The sequence below is a fragment of the Equus caballus genome, chromosome 10 (assembly GCF_041296265.1).
Source record: "Equus caballus isolate H_3958 breed thoroughbred chromosome 10, TB-T2T, whole genome shotgun sequence".
NCBI classification, from domain to species: domain Eukaryota; kingdom Metazoa; phylum Chordata; class Mammalia; order Perissodactyla; family Equidae; genus Equus; species Equus caballus.
This window is the reverse complement of record NC_091693.1, coordinates 67,176,406-67,198,441: the sequence shown is the minus strand read 5'-3', so window position 1 is coordinate 67,198,441 and position 22,036 is coordinate 67,176,406. Positions and strand designations below refer to the sequence as shown.

Here is a 22,036-nt window from a genome sequence, read left to right as displayed (position 1 = left end):
GACTCATTATCAGTTGTTCTCAAAAATTAAGTATGGTTCCCTAGGGTCGTTTCACAGTGCACTGTTGTCTTCCTGTATTGTCCTGCACGAGTATTTACATATTAAAACACACTATTTGTACATATTTAATTTACATATTAAACATATTAAACATACTATAAATACCTTTAATTTAATTAGGGCATTCAAGTTATATTTTGAAATTTTTAAGGAAGTTCCTATTCTCTATGAATTATATTTCAGTAAAGCTAGAATTACAAAATTGCTGTTACAAAATGAGGAAGTTGGATCTAATTGGTTGCGAATTTAACCTCCGTGCTCTGCCCTCTGCCCACACCAACTTCTGTCTTCATCTAGCCCTGTGCCTGTGTTCACTTACTCCAGCCTCACTGGCTCATTTGCTATTCCTGGAATTTATCAAAGGACAATCCTGCCTTAGGGTCTCTGGACTTGCTGTTCCCTCTTCTTGGAATGTTCTTTCCCTGGATATTCACATGATTGTTCTCTCTTCTTTCAGGTCTCTGCTCAGTTTTTCTACTTTCCCCTTACTTCGCTTTATTTATCTCCATTATATTTATCATCACCTGATGTATATATTTATTATCTACCTCCCTCTACTAAAATACAAGCTATACACGCTGGATTTTGTATACACAAATGTGTTCTAAACCCCTAGAACTATCCCTAACATATCACCATCTGTATCCTGCTGGCCTCTTGCTGATGGCAGGATATATCTGTCAACATAAAGCAAAGACAATGTACAGTAATATTGCAAATTTTGCAAAAAAGGTGGGATATCATGATGTTGACAGTGATATTGAAGAAGCACCGCGACTGACAAATGGCAATCTGGTAGAGTTAGACCAGCTAATGACCAAAGACCTGAAAATGACAAGAAAAAGAATACCATAGACACAAACTTATCGTTCTGAAATTTTACCACCTTTAAAACACCGTTCACCAAAGCAGCCAACTTAGTTCTTCACTTCTCAAAGATACGGTCTTTCAGGTACTACTCCCTGAACTTCCTTCAAAAGTCTCCATATCTTTAACTTACCTTAACCTTCCCATGACTTTAATTTCCACCCCGAATTTTTATCTGCAGCCTCGACCACACTTCTGGTCTCTGGATCCTCATATCCAACTGCCTATGGAACTTTATTATATGGAGGTTCCACAGCATCAAACACTTTGCTATGTCCAAACAGAAGATATCATCCCCATAACTCCATCCTTACTCACGCACAAATCCAGGACTGAGCCTTACTGACTCCACCTCTGAAGTGGTTCTCTAGCAACCCTACTCCCACCTTCCCTTCACGTTCTAGCCACTACTGTCCTACTGTAGCCTTCATCATATCCTGCCTGGTCTATTATAATACCTCCTTACCTGGTTTAACGTACTCTCACTTTTACCATATTAGACTAATTGCTGATTTTAAAACTATGAAGCTCTTTCATGCTTTCCATACCATTGGCAATGTTACTGTCTTTGTTCCTCATGCATATCCCTTTACTATCTGATAATCTATCATCCTCTTATTTTCCCTGATACCTTCCCTCCTCCTGCTTCAAGAAAACTGCTTTTCATCCACAGTCCTGTGGAATGCTGTACGCAGCTCCTCATGGCAACTGTAATAGTACACTATTTGTTGCACACGACTTTTACTTAGATTTTACATCCTTACTGCCTAGTAGAATGCAGGCCATTCAGCGCATGTTCAATAAATATTTGTTAAATCAAATGGAAGAAAGAAAAGTCAAATCCATAGAACAACTAAAGAGGATGAAGGCAGACCAAAGATCACTGAATTCGGCAATTACGTCACAAAAGAACCTTTGTCAGAGTGATTTCCGTTGTGGCGTGGAGCATGGAAAGCTACTTGCAAGGGGCAGAGGTATAACTGAGGATTTAGAAAATCAAGACAGTAATAATTTTTACTCTTTCAAGACATTTGGCTGTAAAGAAGAAGAAACGGGGTGCCAGATTGAAGGATTTTCAGGATAAAATTAAGTTTGTTTTTTCCTTCCTTAAGAAGAGACTAAGTCAAAGATTTAGTCAATCATAAGCTAGAGGAAAGGAGCGAGCAAGGAGAAGCACATGAAAAGAATGAGGGGGCAATCAAAGGTATGGTTATCCCAGAAGAGGTGGGAGGGGAGAGAACCCAGGACACAGTTGAAGATTAGCCTCTGAAAGAAAGAGAGCTCTCTCTGAGCTGAAACAGAGATGACAAAGACGAGGATGGGTGACGGGTGATAGATGTTTGGAGCAGATGGGAGATGTTGAGAGCCACAGTTGATCTTTTTATTTTCTTTGTGTCGTCAGGAGCATAAGCATCTTCATAAAGCAAGTATGGTAACTTCAGCTTCATTCATTCATTCCAGAAATAATGACTGGGGGTCTACCTATGTGCCAGGCACTGTTCTAGGCCCAGAGAAATGGACGACATTCCCCGCCCTGCTGGAGCTTACAGTCTAGTGGGGGAGACAGACGATAACCAATATAACAGTGAATTATGTAGTTTGCTAGAAAAGCGTAAGTGCTATGAACAAAAATATTAAACAACAGTAGTTGCCAAGACCAGGATAGATATATCATCTCATATTACCCTTACAACAACTCTGTGAGGTATTAGCAAGATTAAGTCACTTACTCCAAAATATTAATAGAATAAATATGAAGGGCAAGAATTTAAAGTAACCATAATGAAGGATATTAAAAGAGACTCCGTTAGCAACAAATGAAAAAATTGCCAGCAAAGTTAGCCAGGATTTTTAGTTGCAACCAACTAAAACCCTCCCAGGCTGATTAAATTGTGCTGAATCCTTTTGAGTTTCTCTTAGCATTGCCGACAAGGGTGGAGAATCAGCTTGCGGAAACAGGCAGAAATAAAGGGTGAGTATACAGACGGAATTACAATTCAAAATCAATCATATCACAGAACCAGCCCAGTGAGGACAACAGTTCACCATCTCCGAACACCATCACTAATCTCTCTGGCTGCCACTGCATGCTGCTGTTGAAACTACTGGCCCGAGAAACTAGACACTGTTGGCCACCGCCACCACTTAAAAATATTTTCTTGCTTCTTTGTGGACCAGCTTTAGATGAGATTTAGGTGGGCACATTTGGCTGGCTGAGCCCAAGTGACAGTCCTGAGCCTCAGCTGACAGGGAGCTGGGAGAATGAAAATCGGGGCTTTCAGCTTCTACAGGTGGGGGCAGGGAGGGATGTTCTTCACATTAGGACTCTTAAGGAAAGGGGTTCAAATGCTGGGCCGCCTAAAAGATGATACATATATATTACCCTAGAATGCACACTAGAATCTTCATTGATTAGAAATACTATCTTGCCTAGGGCTCAGAAGCAAAACCCAGTACCATAAAGTTAAAAGGTTACACACAAATTGCTTAAATTGCATAAAAACTAAATTACATGCTTTTCTCTCTTAATATTCAACTCCTAGTGATAAACTGCTTAAAATAACAAGAAGCTTAGCCACATTCATATCTCCCCAATGGATTTTATAGAATACAGTTGCTAGAACCACTTTATAATATGGCTTGCCAGATCCTCCTGATTAAGAGTATTTTAAATATTCTAAATTTGAATTATTTTGAACAGAGCATTATGAGATGCCAAGTTTTAAATGCAAAGTATAATTTAAAACGAATTACTCTTTATATAAGCAATGGTGGCAACTAATAAAAAATACAGATAGATCCCAGTTTCTGGCTCTTGCTAAAATTCTAGAACAAATTGAAGAACATTCAGAAAATGAAGGATTATTAATTTTATATTTAATTAGAAAAACTTAGACAATACCTCAACCTTGTTTTAACACCCACAAGGAGTTCAATAATAATTAGGCATGCAATTGAAATTATTACAGAATTACCAGGGATTTCTATTCAGTTTTAATTATCCATAAAAATGAAAGTACAGTAAGTGAAGAGCATCCTATGGGTCAAATAAGTTTAAAAAGTTTATCTTTTATAGATTCAAAGAAATTTGAGAATAAAACTAAATAATATTTACTTTTCAGTCCTTTTCACATTTCTACTGTTGTACAAATAAGAAAACAGAGGTAAAAGCACTTTGTAAACTATAAAAGCAGAACATAAATATTAATCATTATTCTAAACTATTTATCAATTTATGGTATAGTTTTTTTTCCCCCAGAAAGTAGAAATGAAGACTTCCTAAAATGAGAGTCTAGGTGGATGAGACAAAAGAATAGAAATTCATATGAACACATCCTTTGAGTTTGGCCCTTAACAAACGCAGAGGGAAAAGGCGATCCATTTGAAGCTCACAAGTATGAGAAAGATCACCCAAGAAGAATGAATTTAAAAATATGCTAAAATTAGAGGCAGAATGTTTATTCTACTCAAGTTGGCTGTGCTAAAGCAGGGAATGCACTGGGGAAAAGTAACATAGTCACTGACTGGAATGAGAGAAAGCCAGATCTGCTTTTATTTTTTTAACTTTAGAGTCTATTAATAAGCAACTCTTGCAACCCAATTGGGCTCATTACGTGATTTTCAAAGTGCAAAATCTGACAAGGTTGCATTAAAATAAATTTTTAACCAGAAAATACTCAACCATTGTCATACATTAAAGAACACAAATATGTTTAATTGGAGTTCTAGAATAAGAGGAGAGAGGACAGGATTAAAATATGTGAAGCGATAAGAACTGAGAACTTTCCAGAAATGCCGAAAGATCCACACTCCAAACCAATCAATTCACAATTAAAGAAACCTGACAAATTCTGAGCAGGACAAATAAAAAGAAATCCACACCTGTGTATTCCATAATGAATATAAAGAATGAAATGATACCCCAATAAAAGGGGGGGGCGGTGACTGTCTTAAAAGCAGTCAAAAGAAAAATAGCTACACTGACGGCTGGCTTGTTATCAGTAACACCGAAAATCAGAAGATCGTAGAATATTTTACTTTAAATACGCTGAGAGAAAATAGCTCTCAGCTAAGCAAACTAAACTCAGTGAAAATATTCAAGAAAGGGTTAAATAAAAAGTTTGAAGACAAACTAAAACTGAAAGCAGTTGCCACTAGTTAACCCCTACTAAGGGACATTCTCAACTATGCATTACAGCAAAAGAAAGCGATCTAGCGTATGAGATGCATGAATCCACATCAGTCATCGTCATCTTGTGAGGTTTAAATATATACAAAAAATACAGGACAACTATAGCTAAAGGAGGGGTGGGGAGATGTGAATAAAATGGAAGTGCTCTAAGGTTCTTGCGCTGTTCACTAAGAGGCATACGTATTGATTAATTCAGACATTTCAATTTCTAGCGGGAACCACTTAACAGAAACTGAGGGCATCATTTATAAATGAGCAGAGGAAAAGAATGGAATGATAAAAAAACAATCAATCCAAAAGAATGGATGCCTAGTATACTAACCTTCTGCCTTTCTTCTTTCCTATTGCATGTATTTAAGGCTATACTTAAAAAGTATTGCTATGGCTGCACCTCACAAGTTCTGATGAATATTATTTTCCTTATTGTTCAGTTCAAAATATTTTCTATCATTTTTTTTCACTTTGGCCCACGGGTTACTGAGAAGCACAACTTCATAATTTTCAAATATGGGAATTTTATACTTATCTTTTTGTGACTGATTAGCTTAGATGCACTGTAGTCAGTGAATATGATAATATGATTTAAAATTTACTGAGATTTATTTTATGGCCTAGTACAGAGGATGGCAAACTATAGTTTGTGCACCAAATCTAGCCCACGTCTGTTTCTGTACCAAGCTAAGAATGGTATTTACATTTTAAAGGGTTGTTTAAAAAGAAAGACAGACAGAAAGACACTGTGACAAAGACGGTATGTGGCCAGCACAGTCTCAAATATTTACTATGTGGCCCTGTACTGAAGTTTGACAATCCCTGGCCTAGAATATGGTCATTTTTTAAAAGAGTGTTTTATTAGTCCTTGAAAACAATATTCTGCATTGAGTTCTATATTCTTTATACTCTTTAGATAGAGTATGCTAATTTTGTTATTTAAATTTTCTGTATCGTTACCGATATATCTTGTTTCTTCTATCAATTATTAAGAGAGGTATATTAAAATCTCCCACTGTGATTACAGATTTGCTAATTTCTCTTTGTAGTTCTATCAGTTTTTGCTTAAATATTTTGAGCTTACATTATTAGGTGCATATGAATTGAAAATTTTTAAATACCTCTTTGTGAATCGAATCTTGTATCATTATGAAGAGACCCTTTTTCTATTTTACTGATCTTAATACAACCAATGCTGCCACCTTCTTTTGCCTGATATATCCTTTTTCCATCTTTTTATTTTTGCTCTTTCTGGAGATCTTAGCAAGCATGGCAAAGCAAGAAAAAAAAATAAAAGAAATAAAAGTTGAAAGAAAGAAGATACGGTCATATTTGCAGCTGATATGACCATGTAAGGAGTAAGATAAGTTAGAAAATTACATAAATGGAAAAAATAACGCTATTTATTAATATAATAGCATAAAAATAAGATGCACTTAGAAATACCTGCAACAAAACTGTACAAGATATTGATGGAGAAAATTATAAACTATGGAAGAAATTAAAAACCTAAAGAAGAGCTAAACGAATGAATAGATATAACATGTTTCCAAACGATTGAATCTATGATTCAATGCAACTCCAAACAAAATCCCACCTGGTGTTAGTAGAACTTTATGAGTCAATTCTAAACTGTATATAGAATTACAGGGGCCAAGAATAGCAAAGACATTCTGGAATAACAACAACAAAAAGGGGGGAGGGGCAGGCAGAGAGCCCTACCAAAGAGTGAGCCACAATTATTAAAAATGGTCACCTCATATACAAAAATTAATTCCCTGTGGATTTATGACTTAAATGTAAAAAACAAACACATGGTCAGGGGCTGGCCCTGTGGCCAAGCCAGGGTGGTTAAGTTCACACGCTCTGCTATGGTGGCCTGGGGTTTCACCGTTTTGGATCCTGGGCACAGACCTAGCACCACTTATCAAGCCATGCTGAGGCAGCGTCCCACATAGAACCAGAAGGACCTACAACTAGAATATACAACTACGTACTGGGGGGATTGGGGAGAAGAAGAAGGAAAAAAAGAAAAAACGATTGGCAACAGATGTTAGCTCAAGTGCCCCCCCCCCCAAAAAAAGTAAAGACATGGTGCTTTCAAAAGATAAAATGGGAGAGTATTTTTAAGACTTTGGGATAAGGAAGGATTTTTCAAACAAGAGACAGGAACCACAATCCATAAAAGAATAATTTGATAAGACTACACTAAATAAACCACTTCTGTTTATCAAGACAGTGAAGAGAGTGAAAAGACAAGCCACAAACTGGAAAAGATATTTGTAATACACATAACTGACAAAGGATGGTAGCCAGTAATACAAAGATCTCCTACAAATCAAAAGGAAGAAGACAACCCATTAGTTGCTTCAATAAGAAAAAAGAAATTCAAATCACCGATAACATATATGAAAAGATGCTTGGTCTCATTAGTGTTCAGGGAAATGGATTAAAAACATTGCATAAGTTTATTCTCTGCCAAAATGCTTGCTATTAGTCACAATACAATTAGTCATATACAGATGAACTTATTTGCATGCTTCACATCGCCTCTGTTGGTCATGTTTCTATCATTACGTTCACTATGTATAAGGCTTTTGTGGGTTTTTTTGGGCATATAAGCAGGTGTTGGTTCACAGACTAACGATGATCAATGTCCCTGACTCTCTCATCACAGAACCTAGATCACTGGGGGGTCTAGCCCCAGCTCTGCTTCTAATGGACCCCTGGGACCTTATGCAAACTCTCCTTCTGGAGTACCTTACTTATAACCTGAAGTGATTGAACTAAGTCAGTTCTAGAGACATCCCCTCACTCTCACCCAGTCAATGTACACTGATTCTCAATGTACATGCCATTTCAAGACTTTCTTTTTCATGTAATCTTTCATTCATTCTTTCTCATATATTCCCCTCAATCTTGTGTACTAGCCATTGGAGACATGAAAAGGAAAAGACACAAGAATCTCTGGTCCCCAGGGTCTCCCAACAGTCCAGGGGAAAGAAAAAAGGCAACAAATGACAGCAATGTGGCAAGTGCTACAACTGAGGTAGGAAAAGGGGGCGAAGGCAGACAGAGGAGGAAATGCGTGCGCTGAGACTGAGTAGAGCAGAGGTTTTTTGGGCAGGAGAGAGGCATGGGGCAAAGGATTTCTAGGCAGAGAGACTAGTATGGGCACAATCTTGAGAGGAAAAAAGAAAACAAGGCTTTTGGGGCTTTGTCGAGAGTTCAGCATGAAAGAATGGCAGGTCTCACGGGTTTCACAAGGAACTCAGAAATTACGCAGTAGGCAACCTGGTGTCTTTGGGCAGGGGAGTGATAGAATAACGCTGGAATTGAGAAAATCACTCTGGGTGCACTGTGAAGGAAAGAGTGCGGTATGGAACCAGGAGACAAGAAAGGAGGAAGCAGAAAGATCAGTTAGAAGGATATTATAATTGTCTTGAAGATAAATGATAAGAACCTGAACTAAACAGTGGCAGCAGAAAAGGAAAGAGAGATTTGATAAATACCACTGTGTCACAATGGACAGGTCCCACTACCCAAAAGTAGAGGTTAAGGGAGAAAGAAAGTCAAGAATGACGCCTGAGAGAGGTAAGGAAGATAGGAAGTAAGGCTGTGTCAGCGAAGATGAAGAGGAAGGAACTGATTTGAGAGAAATGAAGCAGAAATGTTGGAACCAGTTGAACCACTACCTTCAGGGGCTGAGGAAGAAGGAAGAGAAGAGGAAGACCCCTTTGTTCTTGGCTGGACTAACGGGGGCGGGGGGCGGGGTGGGTTTGCAGGACGATTAATCAAAATGGGAAAAACAAGTGAAGTGGATTTTGAGGGAAAGAAAATGTGCTAATTTTTCAGCACATTGGATTGTAAGTGTCCGAGTGTCATCCTGGGAGAGAAGTTTAATAGTTCTGGAGCTAGCAAGGAGTTTAGAATTGGAAATAATAAGGATAGTGTGCCTGGTACCGTTCTAAGTGCTTAATATGCTTTAAGAAAAGCCTTTAACTCCGTGAGATAGGTACCAGTGTAATCCCTACTTTACAGATGAGAAAAACCTTAGGCACAGAGCACTCAAGTAACTTATTCAAGGTCACCATTTGGTTAAGTGTTGGAGCCAGGATTTGAATCCTAGCAGTCTTGATTCCAGAGCCTGTGTGAACCACTTCACAGTGTTCACCTGTAAGTCATCAGAAGCACAGACTGAGGGTGAAGGCATGGAAAATTTGAGGGGTGTAGAGAGGACTAAGGGCAGAGTCCCAGGAAACACCAATATTGAAAGGGAGAGAAGAAGAAGAAACAGGAGATCAGAAGACTGAGGATAGCCCCATGGAAGCCAAAAGGAGAGAAAGCTTCCAGAAAGAACTATCTAATGGCATCACTTGATGCAAATACTAAAGTCAGATGGCAGAACTCGACAACTAGAAGGCCAGCACATCACTCAGGGAGAGTAAGTAGTCTCCCAAGAGGTAAGGCTGGGCTGCACTGGGTGGAGGAGAAAATGACAGAGCTCCAAAAAGCTGAGCTGTGAAAGAAGGAAGATTCAGGAGGTTGCTGGAGGGGTATAAATTTGGGGAGTTTGCTTTGTTATAAAGAAAGGAGGATTCTAAGCATTCTTTCATATCAGAGGCCCGTTAATAAATAATAAAATTCATAAGGAGCTCACTACAAACCTGTAAAAGACCTAAGTTATAACACTAGACTTGGGAACATCTTAAATACAAAGGAATTTTGTATACTGTCTCCCCTCACCACATCTTGAGTTTCTGATCACCCTATTAGGCTCTGCTGGGCCGACACTACCAATCGGTGGACGCTCTCATTGGGCTTTCGACACGCCAACCTTTCCTTAGTTCTTCAATCACACTAGGCTCTTTGCTCTCTCAGGCTTGCTGCCTCCTTTGCCTGGAAATCTTGCCTTAGCTTGCACATGGCTGGCTGCTTCTTGTTCTTTAGAGCCGCCTTTTCAGAGAGCATATCCCTGACCAAACCATGGAAGTCATGCTCCTACCTTATTCTCTACCATGGGACTCTATTTTTCTCCTTCACAGTGCACAATCCAATCTGTAGCCACTTTATTTTCTCACATTTTATTGGCTGCCTCTTCCACTAGAATGTATGCATCATGATGGCACAAATGTCTGGCTTGATGGCCTGTGTCTTCAGCCCTTAGAACAGTTCCTCGCAAATAGCATGTGTTCAATAAATATTTGTTAAATGAACTATATAACCCATTTTCTCCCTCTATCACCTTCCTCAATTGAGATCATGCACAGTTTCTTGACTCCAAGGTCTTTTACTCATGTATTATAAATGTATTGACATATATAATCACAAGAGCTAACATTTATTGCACTTTTATTAGACACTAGACTCTGTGCTATAAGCTTTCTTTCTGTCATTTCACTTAATCTTCACAATATCCTCTCATATAGATAGGTGCTTTTAAAATCACCTTCACTGCACAGGGGAGGAAACAGAGGAGATTGTATAACTTGCCCAAGTCCACAGAAGTGGTGGAGCCGGGATCAGAATCCAGTTCTGACTTCAAACACAAAACAAAGCCAGGTCACTGCTCACTTCAAGCGAGGGCACATACTCGAGTTAGGGAAGTCCTCATCTAGCTTTATTTATGTTCTGAGATAACTCCTGCTCTATCCACGCCACATCCTTATCCATGAATTCGAAATTTCACCCCCTCTTCCCACTTGCTTTCTGATGGCGGGAGGCAAGAGAGGGGAGCAGTGGAGCTCTGTCCTGAACTTCCAATTCTCAGCATCTCCCGAGGAAGGGGCACGTAGAAAGGAGAAGCGAACCAAGCGTTAGCAAGTTATTTCTCAGCACTGAGGAAGAGGTAACCCGGGGTCTAACAAATGGGACTGCGGGATTTTGGAGCAGAAGCCGACAATTCCCGCACCGCATCAGCGGCCGAAGCGCTTACCTTAACTGCCACCTCCGGAGCCGAGTCCACCGCCACCGCCAGAGAGGGCTTGGCCGAAGGCGATTTCGTCAAGTGCATGAGAGAGTCGGCGGCTGGCAGCGGACACCGTCCGCCCTCACTGTCCGAGTCCGATTCGGACCCTGAACCCGAACCATAGGAAGCTGCCAGAGCTGCAATCGCAGCCGACATGACGGCAACAGATCCTCTGCGGAGACCAGGCCCGGGCGGAAGAAGAAGCGGCTCCCAGGTCCTGACAGATTGCCACGAAACACATTATTCACCTCCTTGCAAGTCATTTATCACATTTCTAAACAACCAATTAATTAGCATTAGAATAAGTGAAACAGACCTGAGAATTTGGAAACACTTATCTAGCGAAATACAGAGAATTATAATAACTTATAACTTTTAGGACCTAGTCAGATAGATTAAAGACTACGAGTCCCGAAATACCCCGAGGTCGCGAGGTTCTACCCTCCCGGCGTGCAGAGCGGTGGGACGTGAGAGAGGCATAATGGGAAGTGTAGTTTGGAGCGAGGGGGCGGGGCGGGGCGGGCAGGCTTCTCTTTGACCCCGCCCCTGAATGGATGGTTCATTCAATTGGCTATCATCTTCCCTCATTCCCGGGCCAAGCACTGTTCTCCCCGTCCCCCTCCCCCAAACGGAGGATTGGGCAATACCACAAAGCCTCAGGAAAGGGGGGGAAGAGCGGTATTCATCCCCACGGATGGGTGAGTGGGCGGAGGCTGAGTTTCGCACCGCGGTAGCACCTGGGCCCTGGGGGCTGAAGAGGAAAGTGAGAATCTTAAGTTGGAAGACCTTGATGGGCGGGGAATAGCTCCCCGTGGGAAGGATGGGAGGTTAGGTGGCGAGAGTCCAGCGGTCCCCCCTGCTTCAGGCTCGGGTCCCCGCGCCCGGTTGTGGAGCGTCGCGCGCGGGGAGGGGGCGGTGGGGGGCGGCGGCGGCTCGCGGTGTTGTTCGCTCGCGCGTCGAACACACGGTGGGTCCGGCAACCGGCGGGCGCCGCAGGCGGCGTTGCCCGTGGCCCGCGCCTCGGCCGCTGCCCGGAGCGGGTCCCACCCCGGAGCCTGACGTGCCTGGAGGCTCTAGGTGGAGTCCCGGGAGCTGAGGGGGACTGGCGGCCGCCGCCGAAGCATGAAGAAGGGGTAAGGCAGGAGCCCCCAAGATCTCACGGTGAGCGCGCGTCTCTCAGGAATCGTGTTCTGGGGGGCGAGGTGATGGGGAGGAACTCTCCTCGCCGGCCGGAACGGAGAGGGGTGCGCGTGGAGCTCCCGTCCGGAGGGGTTCCGGGCACGGGCGCCTCCCCCCGCGGCCGCCACCCCCATTCGCAGGTGCCGGAGTCTGGCCGCCCACCCGCCAGCCGGGCTGGGAGCCGAGGGCGACGGCGGCCGGCGGGCGCGCCTGGTGTCGGTCGCAGGGACCGCCCGAGGCGGCTCTAGGCGGGGGACTGCGGGTCTCACCTGAGGTGCCCCGCCTGAGCGCCCCCGCGCCCGCCCCCGGGCCTGTGGCTCCGGGGGGGCTGCAGCACGGGGCGGCGGCGGAGCCCCGGCGCGCTGCGTGCCCGGGCTCCGGCGAGCCGGCGCGCGCGTTTGCGTCCTCGGACATAACGGGCCAGCGAGTGCGGGGCTCTCTTTCTTCGCTGCGAGAGGAGGCGAAGCGCGGCGGTCGCCTCCGATGCCTATTAATTGGGGGGTGTCTCGGGCAGAGTTGTGGAGCCGCTCACTCAGCTCCGATGTCGGCCGGACTCGCCCATTGTGCCACCCAGATAATTATTCAACTATGCAGCATCCATTGCACCTTTCCCATTTTTCTTCTCCCCTTGCTACAGCATGCCCCCTAGCTTCGGTACTCTGACGCCTTCTCTTGCACTTGCGGGTGATGAACTGGAATAATGATGAAAAGAAAGCCCGTCTGAACATTCACAACCTGTCCTATAGCCGATTAATTGATTAATCCCCAGCTGCACTAGATACTTTAATACGACTCGGTCTACTCCTATCCTCTTCTCTATAAGGTGTGTCTTGGATGATGTTTTAATTTTTTCTTTGGTGTTAGATTCTCGTATTGGCTAAGTCTTATTTCTCTCCGGTAATGGATGTGATTGATTTATTGGTCATTCAACCCGTCTAATGTTCTTAAGTTTAACTTGAATGCTAGGTAACTTTCGTTTTTCTTGTCGTTGATAGCACTATACCGTAATTACAAACGCAGTCTCAGTCTGAACTCTCGGGAACAGTTTTTCCTTTATGCTCTTAAGTTTCTTTTAGGAAAAGTATTTTTATTTATGTCGGAGATTTGAATAAAGAACTTGATATAAAATTTCTCAAGTTTTGAATAAGAAAAGTTTTGTATTTCTTTATTTTTCAGTAACAGAATGTTTGATTGCTAATCATAGCCTTCGTTGAATGAAAGGAAGCATTTAATATTTAAGATAGGGTTTTAACTGCCATAATGAGCCTTCCTTAATTTATCTAAATTTTATTTTTTATTCAGTTCGTTTCTTTGCAGTATCATGTATTTACTTCTGGAATTTGTTCTCAGTTTTCTAAGTTTTGTTTACAAGGATGAGTAGGCTCCAATTTTGTATGATCTGTCTGAAAGAGGAAATATTTTTTGAAAATGGAAAACAACTGTTGGTTACTTGATTATGTTAAAAACTGTTTACATCTCATTATTTAAAAGTAAATGATTCACTGCCAAAAGGAACTGTTTTCCTTTTCTTTTCCTAGTCTTTCCTTCCCAGCTTTTCTTGTTTAAGCTTGTTGCCCTAACCCTCTTGATACAACGGAATTGCACATAGGCATTGCAGAGGCAGTTGGTTTAAGGTACAGTAATTGTTTTATGGCACTTGGAAGTGGCGCACATATAATATAACTTGATGATGTAGGATCAATTGCTTGGTTGGGAAATGACCTTGCAATTTACAAAATGGACACCTTTGTGCCTTGGTTTTCTTACATGTAAATAGAGATAGTGCCCATTTATGCCACTAATTAGTATGCATAAGTCCAGTAAAGATGTTTTCAGAATGCTTTTAAAGAAAATATAAATATTTTAGCTGATGGATGTTGAAAATATTTCATTGTAAAATACAATGAAAAAATGTCATTAGGATTTTTCGTGGCATGTTAGAATGGCTGATTTACAATGAATTTTGCTTTGGAGACGTAGGGCTCTAAATTGAAGAATGTTTCTTATACATTGTGTTTTTAATAATTGCAAATTTAATAGGTATTATAGTTAATACCTATAGGTAGTTATAAATATAGGTGTAGTTAATATTGATAAAAAAGTTATACGATTTGTTAATAGACAGGTAGAGTATTGAATTAAGTTTGTGAAAAATAAGATCTTCAGAAAACATTAAGGCCTTTTTCATTGAAAAATTCTCACATGACACAATCCAAAATACATGTTGCGATCATTTGTAAGGTATAATATGGAGTTATTTTTAAATTATACAGGTTTGTAAATAACCATATATTCAGAGGCAATGTCTTAATATTGTATACTACTATATTTAATTATACATTTTGCTTTATTTTCAGAATAGTTTAGGGTATTATTTCCCAGTGCTTGATTTTCATTATCACAGTAGATAGTAGTTTTTGATTTCCTCGTTGGAGGATTAACTCAGTTAATTTTCATAGCAAAAACTGCTGTTAAAATATTATATTATTGGAACTTTTACCAAAACAGTACTTCTTGTTACTTTGTGGGAAAATTTCCTATCAATTTTAAGACTATTGAAATGTCTTGAAGATTACTATTGTATAGTTTCTTTTTTGAGAATTAATTTGATTACATTTTTTAATGTTTTCTTAAATGACCAACTGAAATTCAGCTGTCATTATCACTTGCGTAAATACAGTTAACTTGAGGTTTTTCCAGACTCCTTGAGGATAGGAACTGACCTGATGCTTACTATCGTAAATCCAAAGTCACTAGCATAGTGTTTAGCAAATGGTAGGAGCTCAATTTTTTTTGGTGGACAATTAAATGAGTGAGTGAAGGATATCTATTGATTTAACGTACTGAGTAGAAATTTTTAAAAATAGATTCTCAAACATTAATTTTAACTTGTGAAACATATAGCTTTATCTCAAGAGAAGAGAGAAAAATGTATTTGGAGGTTCTTTGAACTTCATTTAGCTGTTCAGATATAATTCCTGTACCCACACATTTTTTGAACTAGCACTAAGTACTCTGTAATATATACATCATCAACCTGTCATTTATGAAATGACAATTTTCTTCTTACCTTTTATAGCTCACTTCATGAAAATATACATTGAAGGTTTTTCTGTTGATGTTTTTCCTAAATTAGATTAGTATAGACATGTGTTTGATTCTTTTTGACTTATTTTGGTTTTCCAGTGAAATATTAATAAAAAGATGTGTGTTTACATCTTTTATATCCTGTGCTAAACATTCCTGAATAACTAATTTTAAAAATAAATGACCCTTGGGGGCTGACCCTGTGGCATAGTGGTTAAGTTTGGAGTGCTCTGCTTTGGCTGCCCAGGTTTGTGGGTTCAGATCCGGGGCACAGACGTACACTACTTGTCAGCCATGCTGTGGCCGCGATGCACATGTAAAGTGGAGGAAGATTGGCACAGATGTTAGCTCAGGGCAAATGTTCCTCAGCAAAAAATAAGTAAATGACCCCTAAGGTGGAGCTTTTTATAAAATGAAGCTTTTTATGTGTTTTTAGTTATCATATTCAGTTTATAATTTTGAGTCTTTGTGTATTGGTAGTTCCTAACTTAGAATGAGATTGATTATACTTTAAAACTTGTAAAATGGTTTAGAACTTGGAACTTACTCTCTCAGAAACACTATGCTTAGTGGTTAGATTTGCAGGCAACCCACCAAATTTAAACCATAATATACCTGAATTAGAGGATTAGGCTAATAATACTAGAGAATTATGAAATTATATTAATAATAATTAGCGTAAATATTATATTGAAAAACCTCTAATACTGTGCACAACAATCTTTGGGAAAATCAGTTCAGAATCTACCTTGAAATGCTAGGAATACATTTCTCTTGTGTTACGCACGACAATATATTAGGAACTTGTCCTCTGACACCCACTGGAGGTGAGGAGGAGGATCTTCTTCAGTTCAGTGGGTGGTGTAGCCTTACGTCATCTGGGGCAAGAGGTCGGAGGATGAGAGCAAAAGGAGCTAGTGTCTTCTGTGTTAACACTGGGCAAGTCATTTTACCTCTCATGGTCTTTGGTTTTCTCAGTTCTAAAGTGAGAAGGTTGAAGTAGATGATCTCTGAGATTGTTATAAATAAAATTCAGAGGCGCTTTGAAGCTCAGTGTAACCCCCCTTTTTTCTGATAGTTCATTTTCCCTTTCTAATATTATTGCTTACATACATCCTGTCAGGGAATTTCTCCTTTCTGGATCCACCCCTGAAAAGATAATAGTCTTAATCTTTTCCTCACATGCTTATTCTTGGAAGCAAGACGTTTTAGGTTTTTAAAGGAGTTTTCTTGTTATACTGGTTGTTTTGTTTTGTCTGTTTTTATCCCCCCTTTTTTTTTTTAACTTCCAGCACCACCAAGAGACAGAATTAAGATGATTTCTTTTGTTTTCCTCTTTTGAGTTTTTTTACCGGCAGCCTATAAGTAAAATCAAGGTAGATTTTATTTATACTTTGGAGAAAGCATATCCAGTGAATCTCCAGAGAAATGTTTTTATAAGGAAAAATATTGGAACTGATTTTATGCAATGGGTGTATGAAGGTAAAGAGACGGAGTGTGGCCTGGGGATAGGATTGGCAGATAATGTGTGGGATATCTTGTATTTTTATTTGCTAAATCTGGCAGCCTTACTTTGGGTGCTGTGGAACTTGTACGGCAGGAGTACTGGCGTGGTGGGGTTGGAGGCAGAGTGAGAAAGTGAGTTTATGAACTCCTTGAGGACAGGAGTTTTGTTGTTGTTTTGGTTGGTTGATTTGTTTTGCTTTGCTTCATTTTTCTGTTTCCAGTATTTGTTCTTTGGTTTAAGCTAAAGGTATATTTGAGTGGATACAATTACTACAGGATAGCAGGTACGTAATTCTCTTAGGAAGGTGAAAAGATCAGGATGCTGTAAGAAAAGGGGTCATGAAAACAGCTATGTTTGTCATATACAGTGGAGTATTTTGTAGGTTTTTAGTTAACTTCTTATTTGAAGGTTAATAATATTCAAGAATAACAGATAACATAGTCTCCTAAGACGGCTTGCTATATGTGCAAGTCAGTGTATAGGTACTGTTACATATATTATCTTATTCACTTGATATCATAGTTCTGTGAGGATTTTCTGGGAGAAGGGGCTTAACTAAATTAAACAAGTTGCTTATTCTGCTTAGCAGAATCTCGAGTTCTCTGGGAACCACTTTCTCTTCCCAGTAAGTTACTGCTAGAGCAGCCATTTTAATAACTTGATAACAGTAATTCTGCCTGCCTGCTACCCTCCTCCTCTTCTGCAATTGGTTGATCTAGTGGTGATTACTCCCTGTCTCATGCTAAGCCAATTCATTCAGCATGTAATTCTTGAGGGTCAACTAGATGTTAGAAGGATATAATAGCAACACAGCTCTTGATTCTCTTAGAGTTAACAGATTCTAAACAAATATACACATTTATAATTAGAAATTTTGGGAGTGTTATAAAGGAAAAGAATGGGGAACCTAATTTACCTTGGAAGTCAAGGAGGGCTTCTTTGAGGAAAGATAAGTAGAAGTTAACTAGTTGCAAAATGGAGAGACTGCAAAGAATATGTGTAAAACAGTTTTGGGATGGGAAAGAGCTTGGTAGGTTCAAGGAACTAAAAAAAGGCCAGAGTAGATAAAGCTCAACTTTAAGGTGAGCAAGAGGGATTGTGGCTTGATACGAGGTTGCAGGAGGTGAACAGGAGCCAGACCATTGAAGACCCACATAAGTCTTGGTTCAACGGAACTTAGGATTTTAGTGTATTGGGGAAGGCCATAAAGGATTTTAACCAGGTTGATGACTGGATCAGATCTGTCTTTTAAAAAGATCACTCTGGCTTGGAGGGGCAAGGGAGGTCAATCACAGTTCTGCCCATTTCTCTAGTTTATTGGTCCAGTTCTAGATACCTGTGCTAAGCCAGGCCACTCAACTTTTCTTGGATCCTAAGTGCCCAGAGGGTTGAATAATTTGTTTGCTCTCTGGTGGCTGCAGCTATAAGATACAAGACTCAGAAACTGTTAATGGCCTTGTTTCTTGCCATATGAACTAGATAAGCAGTGGCATCTGGAGGAATGACCAAGGAGAGAAGCAGACGTACAAAGAGTCCTGACTGTATTCAGATGTCTTTGTCCATGGTCCTGAGATTGGGTTCCAAGAGACACTCTAAATAAATCTTTGCAATAAGTTGTCCTTTTTGCATAAACTAGTTGAACTTGTATTTGTGGTACTTGACAACCAGCCAGCCTACATAGTCTTCTTATAGATTAAGTAATTTGTAGAAGATCACGTGGCTAATAAAAATGGTAGAGGTGGAATTTGAACACAGATTTCAATATCCCATTTTTTCTTACTACCCTATGCTACCAAGATAGGTAGCTTCTTTAACAGTTCTAAAAGAATTCTAAGGATGTGGATTTGGGGTGTGATAATACCTCTTGGATGATAATGGCAGCAGTGCTTTATTTGGGGTATGTTTGACAATGGTAGAGCTTCCTGCCATTCTGTCCTCTTGAGTAACAGTTAGTCAGGTCTACTCTAATAAGTTAACGTTTCTATATTGACTAACTCATTTGAAAAGAAAAAGAAAAAGCTTGTGTGTCAGGCCATGGATTAACTTATTCAATTCTTCCACTAAAATATATGAAGTCTTTCATGTTTTCACATTATGCTACAAAAGTAAGCTTTTTTTGTTTACCACTCTTTAATAAGACATCTGTTGTCTTATGTTGGTCTTTTTTGGGGTAAATTTTTGTAACATACATGTACTAGAGATCATACCTGAGAATTGTGGAAAGGTTAAGCAAAAAGGGAGGAACAGGAGAATCATTTTATATTTTGCTTGAGAATGAAGACTAGCACTTAGTTATTTTAAAAACCAAAATAAAAACTTTGTGTGATACATCATGATACATGGCTAGAAATTTATCAGTTTTGTTGATATTTTCAAAGACCCCTCTTTTGGTTTCATGGACTTTCTCTGTTGATTTCCTATTTTCAATTTCATTGATTTCTCCTCTAATTTGTTTTTCTTCTGCTTGCTTTAGGCCTATATTCCTCTTCTTTTTCTGATTTTCTAAGGTGGAAGCTGCAATTATTGATTTTAGATCTTTGTTCTTTTCTAATATATGCATTTAGTGCTACAAATTTCCTTCTACGCACTGCTTTTGATGGATCCTACACATTTTGATAAGTTGTATTTTCATTTACTTCAAAATACTTAAAAATTTCTCTTGGGACTTCTTTGACTCATGTGTCACTTAGAAATGTGGTGTTTGGTCTCCAAATATTTTGGGATTTTCTAGCTATCTTTCTGCTATTCCTTTCTAGTTTAATTCCATTGTGGTCTCAGAGCATACAGTGTATGATGTCTATTCCTTTAAATTTGGGGAGGTGTGTTTAATGGCCCAGAATGTGGTCTGTATTGGTGGATGGTCTGTGTGAGCTTGAGAAGAATGTTCTGCTGTTCTTGGTGAAGTTCTGTTTTTTTAATTCTCTTTTTCTCTTTATGTTTTAGTTTCGGAAGATTCTATTGATACTTCTTCAAGCTCACTGATTCTTTCCACAGCTGTATCCCATTTACTGATGATCCTATCAAAGGATTTTCATTCTTCATTTCTGTTAGTGTTTTTGATTTCTAATATTTCTTTTCGATTGGTTCTTAGAATTTCCATTTTTCTGCTTACATTACCCATCTGTTCTTGCATGTTGTCCATTTTTTCCATTAAATCCCTTAGCATGTAATCATAGTTATTTTAAATTCCCAGTCTGATAATTACAGAATCTCTGCCATATCTGAATCTGATGCTTACTTTGTCTCTTCTAACTGTGCTTTTTCTTTCCTTTTAGCAAGACTTATAATTTATTCTTGAAAGCCAGACATAATAAATAGGATAATAGGAACTGAGTTTGTTTTTGTTTCCCTTGTTGTCTTTGAGTTTCCCTAGAAACATCTTAAACAGAGTCTGAGCCTTGCAGTTTTTTCAGCTATAGTCCTGTTATTATGTAGGAGCCCTATTCATGTGGTGCTAAGGTGTAGGGGGTGGGGAAGTGCTCTGTAATCCTGTGGTTAGATATCAGTCTTTTGCTGGGTCTGTCTCCCTGGGCCTTTACAAGTGCTTCTAAACCCCCTGTCCCCCATATAGGTATGTCATTAAGACTAGAATGGGCAGGAATTGGGTACTTTTTCTTTCCCTAAGTTGGATAAAACTTTGGTAAAGTCTTTTCCTTTGCTGAATAGGCTTTTGTCGTGGAGAACTCTCTGGACTTACTTAAAACAGGATACTTTTTCCCTTTCCTGACCAAGTGGGAGATTTTTCTTTGATCCTCACTGTGAGAGCCCCATGGGGCATAAAACCTAGGAAAGTGTAGCAGCTCCCCTTAGACTAGACCCCCAGGAATTTTGTCTCTCAAACTAGTCCACAGTCAGCCTCCAGCATCTTGTTGAAGTTGCTTTTTAAGTGTTCATACCGGATTTTGGTTCCTGTGGCTTCTGCTTTAGTTAATATGTATTCACCATTCCTCTAGTTTGGGTGACAGTTTGTCCTGTGACCTCAGTCTCTGATGGATCTAAGAAAAGTCCATTGGTTTTCAATTTGTTCAACTTTTATCTTGTTGTGAGAGAAGGAGTGGTGACTTTCATGCTGTTAGAGTGGAACCTGGAAGTACCATATTTAGGGGGGAAAAAAACTCTGTGTGGTATTCTGTTGTATAGATATCCTAAAATTTGTTTCACTTGTTCTCCACTCTTAGATGCTTAGGGCTGCTTTCTTTCTTTTTATGTGACAGGCTGTGCTCTAATAACTCTCTTTCAGTGAACTGCAATTTTAATTCTAATGGCTATTTTCAGTTATCTATATCTCTTCCAGCCGTTTACCCAGGAATTAATCAGGAATTGACTGTATTTAAATCAGAAGACTGGATTTAATTCTTAAGGCTTTCACTTATTTTGTAATCTTGGACCGTTTTATTTTTGATCAGTTTTCTTTTCTGTAAAATGTAAATGATAACTATCTTGGAGAGTTGTAAGTATTAAATGTTATATTAGAAGGCATTTGTAAACTATAAAGCACTATATAAAGGTTAGATGATTTAGGTATATTAAATTGTGATGTAAACTATGAGGCTTAGTAGTCAGGCACCTTGAAAATTAAATAGCTTGAGACTGGGCTGCCTAGTACAAGATTTTGAATTATTGGTAATTCTGAGAAAGGGGCTATAGTTGATTCTGAGGGAGATAGCTAAATAATAAGTACACCTTAAAAACTTAATTGAGAAAATAATGTGTTGATAGCAGCTGATATTTAAACTTATGATAGAATACGTTAGATTTTATGAAGGTAAGAACTAAGAAAAATAAGCAAAGCCATTTTTATGTCGCTCTGCAACTTGGCAGTCAGTATATGTTCTGAAACATTTTGATAAGACTGTTAATCGGATAGAATTTAGATTTTTCATTTATTTCAATATTCTTCTCTAAAGTGGTTTAGTGATTTTTGAGGTAACACAGTCTTTAGTACTCATCACTACTCAAAAGCGTGATCTGTGGACCAATGGTGTCAACAACATCTGAGAGCTTGTTAGAAATGCAGAATATTAGGTCTACCCCATATCTACTGGATCAGAATCTACTGAATCATTTTGAGAAGATTCCTGGGTGACTGGTATATACATTAATGTTTGAGAAGCTCTTGCTTAGTGTATGTAAATCTGGCAATCGAGAAAGACCTTTTTCAAGGTTTTCAACTACGGTCATGTGT

General features: G+C 39.5%; 2 protein-coding genes across 17 annotated transcripts in view; one reads left to right on the top strand and one right to left on the bottom strand.

Annotated features, from left to right (window-relative positions):
* Positions 1-11,709, bottom strand: part of CDC40 (cell division cycle 40) — a 48,423-nt gene extending 36,714 nt beyond the window's left edge. Inside the window, exons 1-2 of one of the 3 annotated variants that reach the window (XM_070223639.1) lie at positions 11,395-11,709; positions 11,046-11,295 (exon numbers count right to left, since the gene is read on the bottom strand). In XM_070223639.1, coding sequence (XP_070079740.1) covers positions 11,046-11,234 — 189 coding nt within the window. In that variant the 5' untranslated portion in view covers positions 11,235-11,295; positions 11,395-11,709. Of the gene's footprint in view, positions 1-11,045; positions 11,353-11,394 lie in introns of all 3 variants that reach the window. The other 2 variants (XM_070223638.1, XM_001916126.6) reach the window with 2 other exon arrangements.
* WASF1 (WASP family member 1) overlaps positions 11,571-22,036 on the top strand; it is a 61,572-nt gene continuing 51,106 nt past the window's right edge. The window contains exons 1-2 of one of the 14 annotated variants that reach the window (XM_070223640.1): positions 11,576-12,239; positions 12,895-13,080. The gene's annotated coding sequence lies outside the window, so the exon portion shown is untranslated. Of the gene's footprint in view, positions 12,240-12,894; positions 13,081-22,036 lie in introns of all 14 variants that reach the window. The other 13 variants (XM_070223645.1, XM_070223642.1, XM_070223644.1 and 10 more) reach the window with 13 other exon arrangements.